This window comes from Syngnathoides biaculeatus, chromosome 15 (assembly GCF_019802595.1).
Source record: "Syngnathoides biaculeatus isolate LvHL_M chromosome 15, ASM1980259v1, whole genome shotgun sequence".
Lineage (NCBI taxonomy): Eukaryota > Metazoa > Chordata > Actinopteri > Syngnathiformes > Syngnathidae > Syngnathoides > Syngnathoides biaculeatus.
In genome coordinates, this window is record NC_084654.1 from 7499322 (window position 1) to 7512925 (window position 13604).

General features: G+C 43.3%; 2 protein-coding genes across 6 annotated transcripts in view; one reads left to right on the forward strand and one right to left on the reverse strand.

The window, feature by feature from the left end:
* wdr43 (WD repeat domain 43) overlaps window positions 1-1502 on the reverse strand; it is a 30405-nt gene extending 28903 nt beyond the window's left edge. The window contains exons 1-2 of the mRNA XM_061843267.1: window positions 1390-1502; window positions 557-854 (exon numbers count right to left, since the gene is read on the reverse strand). Coding sequence (XP_061699251.1) covers window positions 557-854; window positions 1390-1502 — 411 coding nt within the window. The remainder of the gene's footprint in view (window positions 1-556; window positions 855-1389) is intronic.
* trmt61b (tRNA methyltransferase 61B) lies at window positions 871-13295 on the forward strand. 5 transcript variants are annotated; one of them, XM_061843271.1, is made up of 8 exons: window positions 871-1037; window positions 1766-2549; window positions 3874-3976; window positions 9760-9950; window positions 10054-10145; window positions 12771-12970; window positions 13042-13107; window positions 13184-13295. In XM_061843271.1, exons 1-8 carry the CDS (start codon window positions 985-987, stop codon window positions 13216-13218), a joined length of 1524 nt encoding a protein of 507 aa, XP_061699255.1. In that variant the 5' UTR covers window positions 871-984; the 3' UTR covers window positions 13219-13295. The 5 variants fall into 5 exon arrangements, with proteins under 5 accessions (XP_061699255.1, XP_061699254.1, XP_061699257.1 ...); XM_061843270.1 differs by having other exon boundaries at window positions 872-1037; window positions 13039-13107; XM_061843273.1 differs by lacking the exon at window positions 871-1037 and adding an exon at window positions 1492-1631 and having other exon boundaries at window positions 13039-13107.
* The last annotated feature ends 309 nt before the right edge of the window (window positions 13296-13604 follow it).

Sequence of the window (13604 nt, forward strand, 5' to 3'; positions counted from 1 at the left end):
AAAGCCATTCTACGAGATATGACGCCATGTCAACAATAGTTTAAGTCGATAGTTTGGGACAGTTAGATTTGTTATGTCAATGATATTTTTTAGGCGGTGTAAGAATTTCTAAAACCTCTGTCACTAATGGCATACCAATTTAAAAGCGTTCATGTCCGAACAACAAAAAAAAAAAGTTTTGTTTTTTTTTTCCCGAAACGACCGTTTGAAATAAATATTCTTTAGCTTTGGTATTTGTGTTGTGGCCATCTAGTAATTGCATAAAGCTAAATGCATGGCGACAGTCACTTTCTGAACAGAACCATGTGGGACTAACATGTGCGCCATGTGCCGCAGAACATTAGCCAGTTGCTAACGTGGCTATTTGGCTAAGGCTGTCACAGAAAACAGGGACCGTCTCTGTGCGAAGCAGGCAATTGTTGCGAGCTCGTCGCGCGCGTACCTTATCAAAAATCAACAATGATTATTTATCGGTGCGATTATGTGACGCAGTTCCAGCCGATCTGGTTTAGGCCTCGCCAGCGCATTTAGCTAACCGTAGAGTAGCCTTACGTACCTTCGCTGTCCGGCATGGTCCCCAATGTATGCACGTAGAAGTGGCACTCAAATGAGCTGAAGGCACGTATTCCTGGTGAAGTGTTTTGCTGTCTGTGTTCCAAATTCGAAGTCTTCCATCCTGAGCACACACTGCCAGGTACTGTTGTGATTTTGGTGAAAAAACGCAAGGTAGCGGGAGCGAATACATACTCTCCCCGTCCGCCATTTCTGAAAGCGCTCGAGTCTGCGTGCGTGGTTTACGCCAACCACGTGTGGATGCTTTTGCACATGCGCAGTGACTATCGTCTGCTGATTGGCTGCCAAGAAAAAAGATTCTAGTTGCTTTTACGTTTTTGTTTTCATCTTTATTAATCGCAATCGCAGGGCACATGTAAGCAAAAACTCAGCAACACTCACGCGCAATTTGTGGCCTTCAATGAACCTAAAATGCACGTTTATGGATTGTGGGAGGAAAACGGAGCTCCACACAGAACTGTGAGGTAGATACGTTCACCGCATCGTGTGCGTGTGTTTATGTAACAGCAAGTGGACAGTAAAGTATTGTTTAAGGCAAGAAAATATTTTATATGAGGCAGGGTGGAGCAACTGGTTAGAGCGTTGGCCTAACAGTTCTGATGACAGTCCCGGCCACCATCTGTGTGGAGTTTGCATGTTCTCCCAGTGCCTGCGTGGGTTTTCTCTGGGCACTCCCCATTGCCAAAACATGCATTAATTGGAGACTCTAAATTGCCGCTAACTGTGATTGTGAGTACAACTCAATGACGTAGAATAAAAAGGTGAAACTCTTGTCCGTCTTTATGTGCCCTGGCTGGCAACTTATTCCGGATGTACCTCCCCTCCAGCTCGATGATAGCTAGGATAGGCTCCAGCACTCCGAGAGTTGAGACCCAGTGTGAAAAGGCTTTCACGCAGTTGCAACACCGCTCTCTGCAGGAATAATTCATTTTACAACAGTCGCGCAATTATGACGCCATCTAGTTGCGTTTCAAGCATGGTGACCTGTTGATACAAATATGCTCCGGGGTACCGGTATGTAATGCTGCCGACACAATGATTTATTTCCATTTAGCAAGGTATGTTGTTATGTTTATTTTTTAACTGTTTCATTTTATTCTCGTTTAGTCATTTAGACGAGACCAAATCTACATCGTCCCTTCTAGTTTTCAAATTAGTGTTACTTAATGACATTACAAATGTCTTTTGCTAGATTTCTTTTGTCCAGACTGGTACGCAGTTCCACGTCGACCTTAGGACATCGCAGACGCAGATACGTTGTTTTGGAATTTAATTCAAGTCGGCTAGAAGTGAAACCTTTTTCAAAAAGCTGTGTGCAAAGTACCCATCACGAGGGCGATAGTGATGACAACGATAGCTCAATAACATCACTCTTGAACACGAAGCCTACAGCTAGACAATCGCTGCTGTCCAGGAGGAGATCCCTGTCTCCCCTCGAAAGGATTAGCAGCCTGCTTCCGCAGGATGCATTGAGTCTTGAGGTGACACAGTTGAGAGAACAGGACCAACCACATGAAGAGGATACATGGATGCAAGAAGAACTGAGCTACTCTGATCCTTTAGCCATTTTGTCCAAAGAACAGCACAGCACTGGTTTCGATGCAAACAATGCAGCAAAATATAATTCTGACACAACCAATGATGTGGCTACACAGTTCTATAGAGCAACGTCCCAGTTCAATGGAACACAGTGGATGTCATCTACTCACTTGCGAAAGACCACACTTGCATACGGGGAGCTGCTAGTGGCTGAGTATCATAGGAAAGGACATGTGGAGTTCAGGAAAATGTTTCAACTTAAAATTGGAACACGTCTCCAGAGCAGCTGGGGGATAATCCTGCATGATGATGTTGCTGGGCAGCCTGCAAGTTACTTCCAGAAGACAAGCAGAGGGGTTCCCATCTTCATACGGCGTGCCAGTTTGGATGATTATGTACTGTATATGAAGAGGGGCCCTGCTATCTCGTACCCAAAGGTATATACAATAAATGTGTTCATTTTTATTATACAAAGGACAACTCTTCAATGTGTACATCATATCAGAATTGAATACGTAGGAGAGGGCATTACGAACTCAATTGATTCACCTTTAATGAGATGAAAAATAAATTATAAAATTGAAATGTATTAAAAAGTCAAAATATTTGATTTATCTGTCGTGTATGATTTTGTGATGCTTCCAGCATGGGGTGCGCATATCTTTACCCGATGCATCCTGTTAAAGGTTTGACATGGGCTCTCATGTCTCCTCCACGGGGGAGAGAATCGTATGTAAACAGTTCTCTTGACAAGTCATATTTCAGTAGTTGAGACAAGATATTAATTCAGTTTAGTCACTTAAAACACAGTTTGAAGGAAGAATGTACCAGTAGATTAGCAGAACGATAGATCAAGGATGTACACAGCACTACACAATACAGAGGACAGGCTTTAGGGAGGTTGCTGCTATATTCTGCTTAGCCGCTGCCATTTTCAAATGTCAGATTCTGACCCAGCATGGATTTAGATAGGTATGACCATTTCTATAATGTTAATATAACATAACATATATAATATATGATGTTGCCCATGTCAAGTACAAGGCAGTTTGTGACCTTATACGACTGAGTGCATGTTACAAAATAAGACAACATCCAGTAGTTGATTAAGTATTACATTACCAACAGAAATGTGGCTTTAGTCAAGGTGGAAGGAATTATAAAGTGTTCCAAATAACTGTCTGTGTTAGCATAAAACCTTCAGAATTCCGTTAGAAAGATGAAGAGGAAATTCACCTTTTGGCATGTCATTGATCAAAGCCGCACATCCAAATAAACATAAGTTGTTTTAGTAGAAGTACGTAGCTAGGGGTCGAACTTGAAAATGATTAAATATCTTTTGGGTGATCGGAAAAAGTGTGTGCACATGAGATGCCTTGATAATCTGACAGATTAGATGTCTTTTTTGTAAAGAAGTGTAGGGAATTATTGCCTCATTAAGATTGTGTGCAGTAGACTTGTAACCAAAGTGCTCTAATAAAATCCAAAAGTGCGCCAACAAAGTGTTAGTTTGAGGGTATACATATTGTGCCACCAGGTTATGATTTATATTTTTCCTTTTAGTGTCAATTGAGTTATGCAGATTAGAGATCACACAACAGGAAAAAAAAAAAATCTGTCCATCACAAAAACTTGGAATTTGAAGAGGATTATGTGAAGACTTTTTATGTACTCTCAATGGTATTTGAAAATGATGACTTGTTGTTAAAATGCAGACCAAAGTGCTCACATATTTGATGTATTTTGTTTCTGATCATTCAGGATGCCAGCATAATGCTGATGATGATGAACGTCACAGAGGGAGACTATGTGCTGGAGTCAGGCTCTGGGTCTGGGGGCATGTCTCTATTTTTGTCTCGGGCAGGTATGCACCCATCATATAATGGCATCACAATTATGCCCCGGGGTTTTAATGAAAATTTGCGAATAATGGATGCAGTATTAATATACCTGTGCATGATATGTACCATATTTTTGCAACCATAAAATGCACTTAAAATGGAGAGCCCACTTTATGTGCATAATTGTTGTGTGACTTGTCCAATGAAGTACATTTGAACACAGGTTACACTGTCAGCATGCATGCCAGCACGTGTCGTAGCGTGAATGTAAGATACCATATGATGGTGTTCACGATGCACTGTGGAATGATTGCATTTCACATCTCTAAGAAGCTTACAATGCCCCACACACTGTCTGTGTAGGCAAATCATGGCTGACAATGTGGTACACACTCACGGTGTAACATCGCAACCCAAGCACGCACGGGAAGAACAGGCAATTTCCACAAAGGCAATGCTGGATTTGAACTCAAATCCTCAGACCTATGAGGCAGATTTGCTCACTAGTCGTCCACCACCATTTATTAAAAAAAATACTTTTCAGAAGGCCAATTCATACATAATTTCTGCATTAAACCAGATTTTTTTTTACTTGTTCTTTTCTAACATTCTCTCTAACATTCTAACATTTCATAAGCTGTAAAATATTTTTCTTTTCGCCTTGTCCTGTTATGGGTCGCCACAGCGTGTCGCCACGAGTGCCGTGGAGAAAGTAAAAAAGAGACCATAAAGAGAGCCAATCGCATACCCACATTGTCTTAACCCCTGGCTTGAGACGCTCCTCTTGTTGTCCTGTCCCACAAGCAATGCTTGTTATCAGTCGCCTGCGCTTTGAAAAGTTAATGTTATGAACAAAATGGTCCTCATATGCACTTGGGGGACGTGCAATTCTGATGAAAGATATCCGGCTAGGCTACAACAGGCCCAGTTGATTCAATTTCCAAAGCCTAAAAGACAGTTGACGACGTATCTACGATGGATTAAGGCTCGCAGAAGAGCGCCCAAGTAACTTAAGTGTGCACAATATCAACAAACACAAGGCTCTATGTTCGAAGGCAAGGGAGAAGTAACTTCTCTGAGTTTGATTTGATTATTATTAGTGCTTTATACATTGAATGAGAACAAATTTCACTTTGTTAGCGCATCACTGACCTGCTGAAGTGTTTGTTTTATGCTGAAGAGTCGAGTTCATGATACTGAATGCGCGATGTCATGCAAGAGAAATGTCTATTTGCCCATTTGTATCACATCAGACTTTTAAGACAGAGCGCTGGGTTCCATTACGAGCCAAGTCAAATGACTACACCCACTCACTTATAAAGACTACAATGATATTACTCATGATCTTTCCAAGTAAAAAGTACTCACCCTGCTTTACATGCGCAGTACGATTCCACTATTTTATCCTGTTCGATTTCAATATGAAGTTTGCGAGGCGTCAAACTTTTTTGCATCAATCGCCAACGTTTCGCTGTAATGCTGACATTTCGTCCTGCTCTGTCCAAAATCTTAATTCCGTGTACATATCCTTGCGTGAAATAGTTGAGACCTCTCTGTACAACCCTCTTGGACAAGTCTGGCACATTTGGCAAAAAACATACCACAATGTTACCGGGAATACGTGATAGAGAATCCACTTCAAACTTGTTCTGTTGAGTCGCCATTTTGGAAGATTGTGGGAGATGGCAACTATAGCTAAGGGGGGCGGAGCTGAAGATCGGCAGTCGAAAAGGTCCACTGTTCTCGGGCATTGTGAAAAATCTACTCCGGTTCACCGACTCCCGTACCGACGAGCAGCTTTGTTTGACCAGCAATCCATCGATCTTTTCAGCTGGTATTCCATAGAATGATATCTTTGAAGAACTGTCTCGTCCATTGTGAGAACCAACAGCACAACAGGTCTTGGGCAATTAGAAAAATCTCTTTCCAGGCATGAAACCATACGGTTCCTCGCAGATACTTAGTTCTGTCCTAAGTCAAGCCTCCACTACTCTTTCCCATAACTTCATTGTGTGGCTCATCAGCTTTATTCCTCTATCGTTCCCACAGCTCTGCACATCACCTTTGTTCTTAAAAATAGGAACTAGCACACTTTTCCTCCATTCTTCAGGCATCTTTTCACCCGCTAGTATTCTGTTGAACAAATAAATAAAATTCTGAGGATTGTGAAAAATAGTGGAGTTAAGGTTTTTCAATTTAGTTACTGAAATGCACTTTTAAAAAGGTACCTACAATGTAATTAATTTTATTGAGATGCACTGGTACAATTCTTGTTTTTTACCTTAAGTACAATATATTAGAGTTGAAGACATTTTTTATACTTTTTTAAATATCCTATTTCTGTTTATCTTATTTGCTGTACATGCTTATGCAATTGTTAAGTCTTGTTTTTTTTCGGTGTCCTATATTCAAGTGCACTGTCTGTGTAAAAAGGATAATGTGAAAATGACAATATTTATATATATATATATATATATATAAATGCAGCCCTATGGGGGCACAAACTAGTGCAATCTGTAGGCCGGTCCCAAGCCCGGATAAATGCAGAGGGTTGCGTCAGGAAGGGCATCCGGCGTAAAAACTGTGCCAAACAAATATGAGCGTTCATCTAAAGAATCCCATACCGGATCGGTCGTGGCCCGGGTTAACAACGCCCGCCCCCGGCACTGCTAACCTGCACGGCGTCTGTGGAAATTCAGCTACTGTGGGTCGAAGACAAAGAAGAGGAGGAAACCGGATCCAGCATCAGAAGAAAAAGAGGAATGCACAGAGCCTACAACTGAGTGTAGGGACTTTGAATGTTGGGACAATGACAGGAAAAGCACAGGAGTTGGTTGACATGATGATTAGGAGAAAGGTTGATATTCTGTGCATCCAAGAGAGCAGGTGGAAAGGTAGTAAGGCTAGAAGTTTGGGAGCAGGGTTTAAATTATTCTACCATGGAGTAGATGGGAAGAGAAATGGAGTAGGGGTTATTTTAAAGGAAGAGCTGGCTAAGAATGTCTTGGAGGTAAAAAGAGTATCAGATCGAGTGATGAGACTAAAATTTGAAATTGAGGGTGTTATGTATAATGTGGTTAGCGGCTATGCACCACAGGTAGGATGTGACCTAGAGTTGAAAGAGAAATTCTGGAAGGAACTAGATGAAGTAGTTCTGAGCATCCCAGACAGGGAGAGAGTTGTGATTGGTGCAGATTGTAATGGACATATTGGTAAAGGAAACAGGGGCGATGAAGAAGTGATGGGTAAGTACGGCATCCAGGAAAGGAACTTTGAAGGGCAGATGGTGGTGGACTTTGCAAAAAGGATGGAGATGGCTGTAGTGAACACTTATTTCCAGAAGAGGGAGGAACATATAGTGACCTACAAGTGCGGAGGTAGAACCACGCAGGTAGATTATATTTTGTGCAGACGATGTAATCTGAAGGAGGTTACTGACTGTAAAGTAGTGGTAGGGGAGAGTGTAGCTCGACAGCATAGGATGGTAGTATGTAGGATGATTCTGGTGGTGGGTAGGAAGATTAAGAAGACAAAGGTAGAGCAGAGAACCATGTGGTGGAAGCTGAGAAAGGAAGAATGTTGTGCGGCCTTCCGGAAAGAGGTGAGACAGGCTCTCGATGGACAACCGAAGCTCCCGGAAGACTGGACGACGACAGTCAAGGTGATCAGAGAGACAGGCAGGAGAGTACTTGGTGTGTCATCTGGTAGGAAAGGGGAGAAGGAGACTTGGTGGTGGAACCCCAAAATACAGGGAGTCATACAAGGAAAGAGATTAGCGAAGAAGAAGTGGGATACTGAGAGGACTGAGGAGAGGCGAAAGGAGTACATCGAGATGCGACGTAGGGCAAAGGTAGAGGTGCCAAAGGCTAAACAAGAGGCATATGAAGACATGTACACCAGGTTGGACACGAAAGAAGGAGAAAAGGATCTCTACAGGTTGGCCAGACAGAGGGATAGAGATGGGAAGGATGTGCAGAAGGTTAGGGTGATTAAGGATAGAGATGGAAATGTGTTGACTGGTGCCGGTAGTGTGCTAAATAGATGGAAAGAATACTTTGAGAAGTTGATGAATGAAGAAAATGAGAGAGAAGGAAGAGTTGAAGAGGCAAGAGTGAAGGACCAGGAAGTGGAAATGATTACTAAGGGGGAAGTCAGAAAGGCACAACAAAGGATGAAAAATGGAAAGGCAGTTGGTCCTGATGACATACCGGTAGAGGTATGGAAGCAATTTGGAGAGATGGCTGTGGAGTTTTTGACCAACTTATTCAACAGAATACTAGCGGGCGAAAAGATGCCTGAAGAATGGAGGAAAAGTGTTCTAGTTCCCATTTTTAAGAACAAAGGGGATGTTCAGAGCTGTGGGAACTATAGAGGAATAAAGTTGATGAGCCACACAATGAAGTTATGGGAAAGAGTAGTGGAGGCTAGACTCAGGACAGAAGTAAGTATCTGCGAGCAACAGTATGGTTTCATGCCTAGAAAGAGTACCACAGATGCATTATTTGCCTTGAGGATGCTCATGGAAAAGTACAGAGAAGGTCAGAAGGAGCTACATTGTGTCTTTGTGGATCTAGAGAAAGCCTATGACAGAGTACCAAGAGAGGAACTGTGGTACTGCATGCGTAAGTCTGGTGTGGCAGAGAAGTATGTTAAAATAGTACAGGACATGTATGATGGCAGCAGAACAATGGTGAGGTGTGCCTTAGGTGTGACAGAGGAATTTAAGGTGGAGGTGGGACTGCATCAGGGATCAGCTCTGAGCCCCTTCCTGTTTGCAGTGGTAATGGATAGGCTGACAGATGAGGTTAGACTGGAATCCCCTTGGACCATGATGTTCGCAGATGATATTGTCATATGCAGTGAAAGCAGGGAGCACGCAGAGGAACATTTGGAAAGATGGAGACATGCACTGGAAAGGAGAGGAATGAAGATTAGCCGAAGTAAAACAAAATATATGTGCGTGAATGAGAAAAGTAGAGGGGGAAGAGTGAGGCTACAGGGAGAAGAGATAGCGAGGGTAGACGACTTCAAATACTTGGGGTCAACAATACAGAGCAATGGAGAGTGTGGTCAGGAAGTGAAGAAACGGGTCCAAGCAGGTTGGAACAGCTGGCGAAAGGTGTCTGGTGTGTTATGTGACAGAAGAGTGTCTGCTAGGATGAAGGGCAAAGTTTACAAAACAGTGGTGAGGCCGGCCATGATGTACGGATTAGAGACGGTGGCACTGAAGAAACAACAGGAAGCTGAACTGGAGGTGGCAGAAATGAAGATGTTGAGGTTCTCGCTCGGAGTGACCAGGTTGGATAGGATTAGAAATGAGCTCATTAGAGGGACAGCCAAAGCTGGATGTTTTGGAGACAAGGTTAGAAAGAGCCGACTTTGACGGTGTGGACAAGTTCAGAGGCGAGAGAGTGAGTATATTGGTAGAAGGATGCTGAGGATGGAGCTCCCAGGCAAAAGAGCGAGAGGAAGACCAAAGAGAAGGTTTATGGATGTGGTGAGGGAAGACATGAGGGCAGTTGGGGTTAGAGAGGAAGATGCAGGAGATAGGCTAAGATGGCAAAAGATGACACGCTGTGGCGACCCCTAACGGGACAAGCCGAAAGGAAAAGAAGAAGAAGAAGAAGATATAGATACTTTTTGGGAATAAAACTTAATGTCTTGTTTTTAATAAAAAGGCTATATTTTAATGTTGGTCATTATGGTGGTAGTAGGAGAGCCACATCCTGTATTTTCTTAGTTGGTGTTTGACATAAAATGTTTTGAGTACTGCCATCCTCGTAAAATGTTTATGTATTTTCTTTAGTGGGCTCCAGTGGCAGTGTGCTCAGTGTTGACGTCAGAGAGGATCATCTCAGAAGAGCAATACTAAACTACCAGCGTTGGAGGGCCTCATGGAAAGCGTGTCAAGGGGAAGAGTGGCCTGACAACGTAGAGTTTCATAACGCTGACCTTTGTACGGCTTCATCTCTTCTCGCCTGCCGGGCATTCACTGCGGTCAGCGTTCACGTTTGAAGTCCCTTCAGTGTTTTCGAAGCAACGCTGAGGGTGGTAGATTTGGTGTTGACAGGTGTTTTACTGATTAAATTATGTCTTGCAGGTTGCTCTTGATCTGATAAACCCACACCTTGTTTTGCCCACTGTGATTCCACATCTGTACCCCGGAGCCGTATGTGCAGTCTACCTCGCAAAGTGTGTAATGTATTCCCCATAAAGAATGCTCTTTCACATAATTATTAATTTGCTAATTTTTGTATCTTTTTTTTATTTTAACAAAAAAAAATCCCAACAATTATACAGCCACCAAAGGAATACTTTAGGTGGCGTGAGGAAATATGTTTATTAGAAGTACTACTTTTATCCGAGGATGAAGTTCTAATCAAACTATCAACTCCATACTCTATCAGTTATCCATTTCCTTGGGGTCATGGCATGGGTGACCTGGAACCAACATTCCCCCCTAAATTTTTATGTATGAGCAAACACAGTAACCCCGAGTGCTCCCTTTGGGCACTGTGAGCAAATCAGACGTGTGTACTGTGGTCAGGCATATTGAAGTTACATGGTTAAAAAAATGCAGATTACAGCATTTACATCCCCATCCGATCCACTTACGCGGCGGAAATGAGCCATTGTGGCTCATCGCAGCCGGCCGGTTTGGCTTATGACAGAGCCAAGTGGTGCTACTTTAGGGGGTTGTTCATAGACGCCGCAGTACGCGATGAACAACACAATCTAGCCAGGGCGCGATACTGTGCGCTCTCTGCTGAGTGAGGCATTCTCGGCTGGGTTCTTCAGTGCTGCCCCCATCTGCAAAGCCCGACGCGCAGTTTTCGCAGAAGCCGTGAGCGCCGAATGCGGCGCCCCAGCCGGTGTGGCTGATTTTCGGCGCCGTGGTGGCATATAATGGAGCCGAGCCGTCCTGCTTTTAGGGGGATGTTCATAGCCGCCACAGTACTCGATAAACACTGTCGAGCCGGGGCGCATTACTGCGTGCATGGAGCTGAGTGAGGCTTTCTTGGCTGGGTTTTTCAGATTCGCCGCCGTCCGACGCGCACATCGACATATTTCATACGTGCATCTTTTGTTACGTTATTAGAGACCGATTACGTGGTCCGCCCCAAACTATTTTTTTTAGTAGCTGTATACACACCTACCTGTCATTTGGAACCCACGAAGCTCTCGTCCACTGCACCCGTGCAATCCATTTTTGATGACAAACCGGGTCTCTTGCAAACTTCTGAAGGGTAAATCCATTCTCCCGAGTCTTCAAGCAATGTCCAGCAATGCAATGAGCCGGCATTTTGGCGAACACAAAGGAACAATGAGCTACCTTCCTGTAGGTTAAACTAATGGAAACAAATGAGTCCACTTGGGGGCGCCGCTGTCCTTTACGTCACTTCCTGCTTCTTCTCGAAAACAAATTCCTCGAGAGGATTTTCATGGCGGGAGTTACAAAAAGCTGTATATGTCAAAATCATGTTTTCTGGTGAACAAACACATGGGCCCATATTGGCTGACGTTTTTTCATTAATAACATAATAAAAATCATCCATTTCATGACAGTAGCCCTTTAAAATAGCAGCATTTCTTTTTCCTTTCCCCATTATTGTCGAGAGTAAACATAAGCACCACATTTAGCTCGTCTTCGTTCTACGTGCCCAGATTTTGTTGCTAAGTAAAGCACAGATGGTGGGTGGTGCATAAGGTCCCTGTCATTGTAAACCACATTGATGGGCCACATAACTACTGTAGCATCTGTAATTATGAATGTATCCCTTTAGGAGTGGAGGGGGCCGGCGTAAGATAAACTTGTGTTCCCCACACCAAAGCTACATTGTCGCCACTTCCTGTCGATACGCAGACTGTGGTGTCATCTGTGAACTTTTGACGAACGAGTTTGACAGCCAAGTGCCTTGAGCTGCAGTTGTTTGATTAGAGCGAGAAGAGCAGAGGGGAGAGGACACAACCTTGGGATGCCCCAGTGCTGATAGTGCTTATGGATGAGGTGGTGTCCCCTAGCCTGATGTGTCCTGCCCATCAGGAAGTTGTAGATCTACTGACAGAGGGCAGACAAGATGATGAGCTGGAGAAGCTTGGAGGAGAAGCGTTTAGGGATTTTGGTATTAAATGCAGATCTAAATTCCACGAACAGGATCCTCGCATAGGTTCCCTCGCTGTCAAGATGTTCAAGGATGAAGTGCAGACCCATGTTGATGGCATCATCCACTGACCTTTTTGCTTGATGGGCCAACTGCAGTGGGTCCAGCTGCGGCCCTGTGAAGCTCTTGAGGTGGTCCAGCACAAAGTGTTCAAAGGACTTCATAACCACAAATGTCAAGACAACAGCCCTGTAGTCATTAAGACCTGAGACTGCAGTTTTTTTTTTTTTGGGACCGGTATTGTGGTGGAGTGTTTGAAGCAGAGTGGTACTTCACTCAGTTCTAGAGACCTATTGAAGATCTTTGTTAAGACAGGAACAAGCTGATTTCCGCATATGAGGCAAGATGGGGACTCAATGTCTGGGCCTTGCATTTTGTTGCTCTTTTGTTGTTTGAACACCTGCCTCACGTCCCATTTTGGGATGGTAAACGGGAGAGTTGGAGATGTTGAAGTGGACGGTGGTGCGACTTGGAGTGTGGAGTGAAGGTCTCCTTTTCAAAATCTGCAGTAAAAGGTGTTCAGGTTGTCATCTAGCCCACTATTGTTGTCTACTGGGGGGATCGCCACTTGTAATTACTGAGCGATTGTAATCTGTGCCATATTCACAATTTGTTCCCGATTTCTGTTCCTGCACCCCCAAATCCCTACCTTAAGTATAACACAGGTGATTGACTTACTGGAAGGTCTTCGATGCTCAGCGCTCCCCCTCCTCTGTGAACGCATCTTCGAAGTTCCCACCCGGGACTGGCTTGTTGGCCCAGCCCTTCGTAAAGATGGGGGCTATTGCTCAAAGAAACCATTGAACCTCAATGAAGTTCAGAGAGAAGAAACCACTTCAGATGATTCGGAACAAGGTGATTTTACAGCGTTTGCATCTCCAGGAAATCACAAGTGTAATTATACTACCCGTATTTATTTCCAGAAGAACATCCATCCTTTGGGAGTGTTCCATATATTGCCAGACCTCACCCAGAACAGTTTAGCCACACAGGTTAGTTACTTTGAGCAAAATTTAAATTTTAAGGTTTTTTTCTAATATACAAGTGTTCATTATCTTACATTTCCAGCATTCCTGGTGAAACTGAGGAAGTTTGTGAGATAGCTGCTCAGTCTGATGAAGAAAACATTGCATACTTCATTTTTTTTTTGTAATTGTAATTAAAAGAAAAAAAAAAACAATGCTTCTTGGTTATTTTTTCCTTACTGTATGTCAAACTAGAGATTTGAAGAATTTCAAAAATTATAACCACATAATGCCTTTCAAGTAAGAAAAGGATGAAATTGAAACCGGTGAAAAGAAAAAAAAAAAAAAAATCAGCCAACACATGCAGTAGGTCACTCAACCAGAATGGCGAGCACAATGCAGGCATTCTCCAAGAATAGCAATTTCAATCAGCCCCAAATTCTACACCTTGATAGATTGAAACCTCATGCATGTGCACCGCCCTCACCCTTATTGATTCATTATTCAGCAGTTATTTCAAGACT

What these genes read in the sequence shown, in the direction of transcription:
- trmt61b (XM_061843270.1), top strand. Translation starts at nt 985, where the DNA reads ATGCACGTTTATGGATTGTGGGAGGAAAACGGAGCTCCACACAGAACT. An exon ending in TTCAGATGATTCGGAACAAG is followed by an intron (nt 12,971 to 13,038) that starts GTGATTTTACAG and finishes ATTTATTTCCAG; the next exon opens with AAGAACATCCATCCTTTGGG. An exon ending in AGAACAGTTTAGCCACACAG is followed by an intron (nt 13,108 to 13,183) that starts GTTAGTTACTTT and finishes TTACATTTCCAG; the next exon opens with CATTCCTGGTGAAACTGAGG.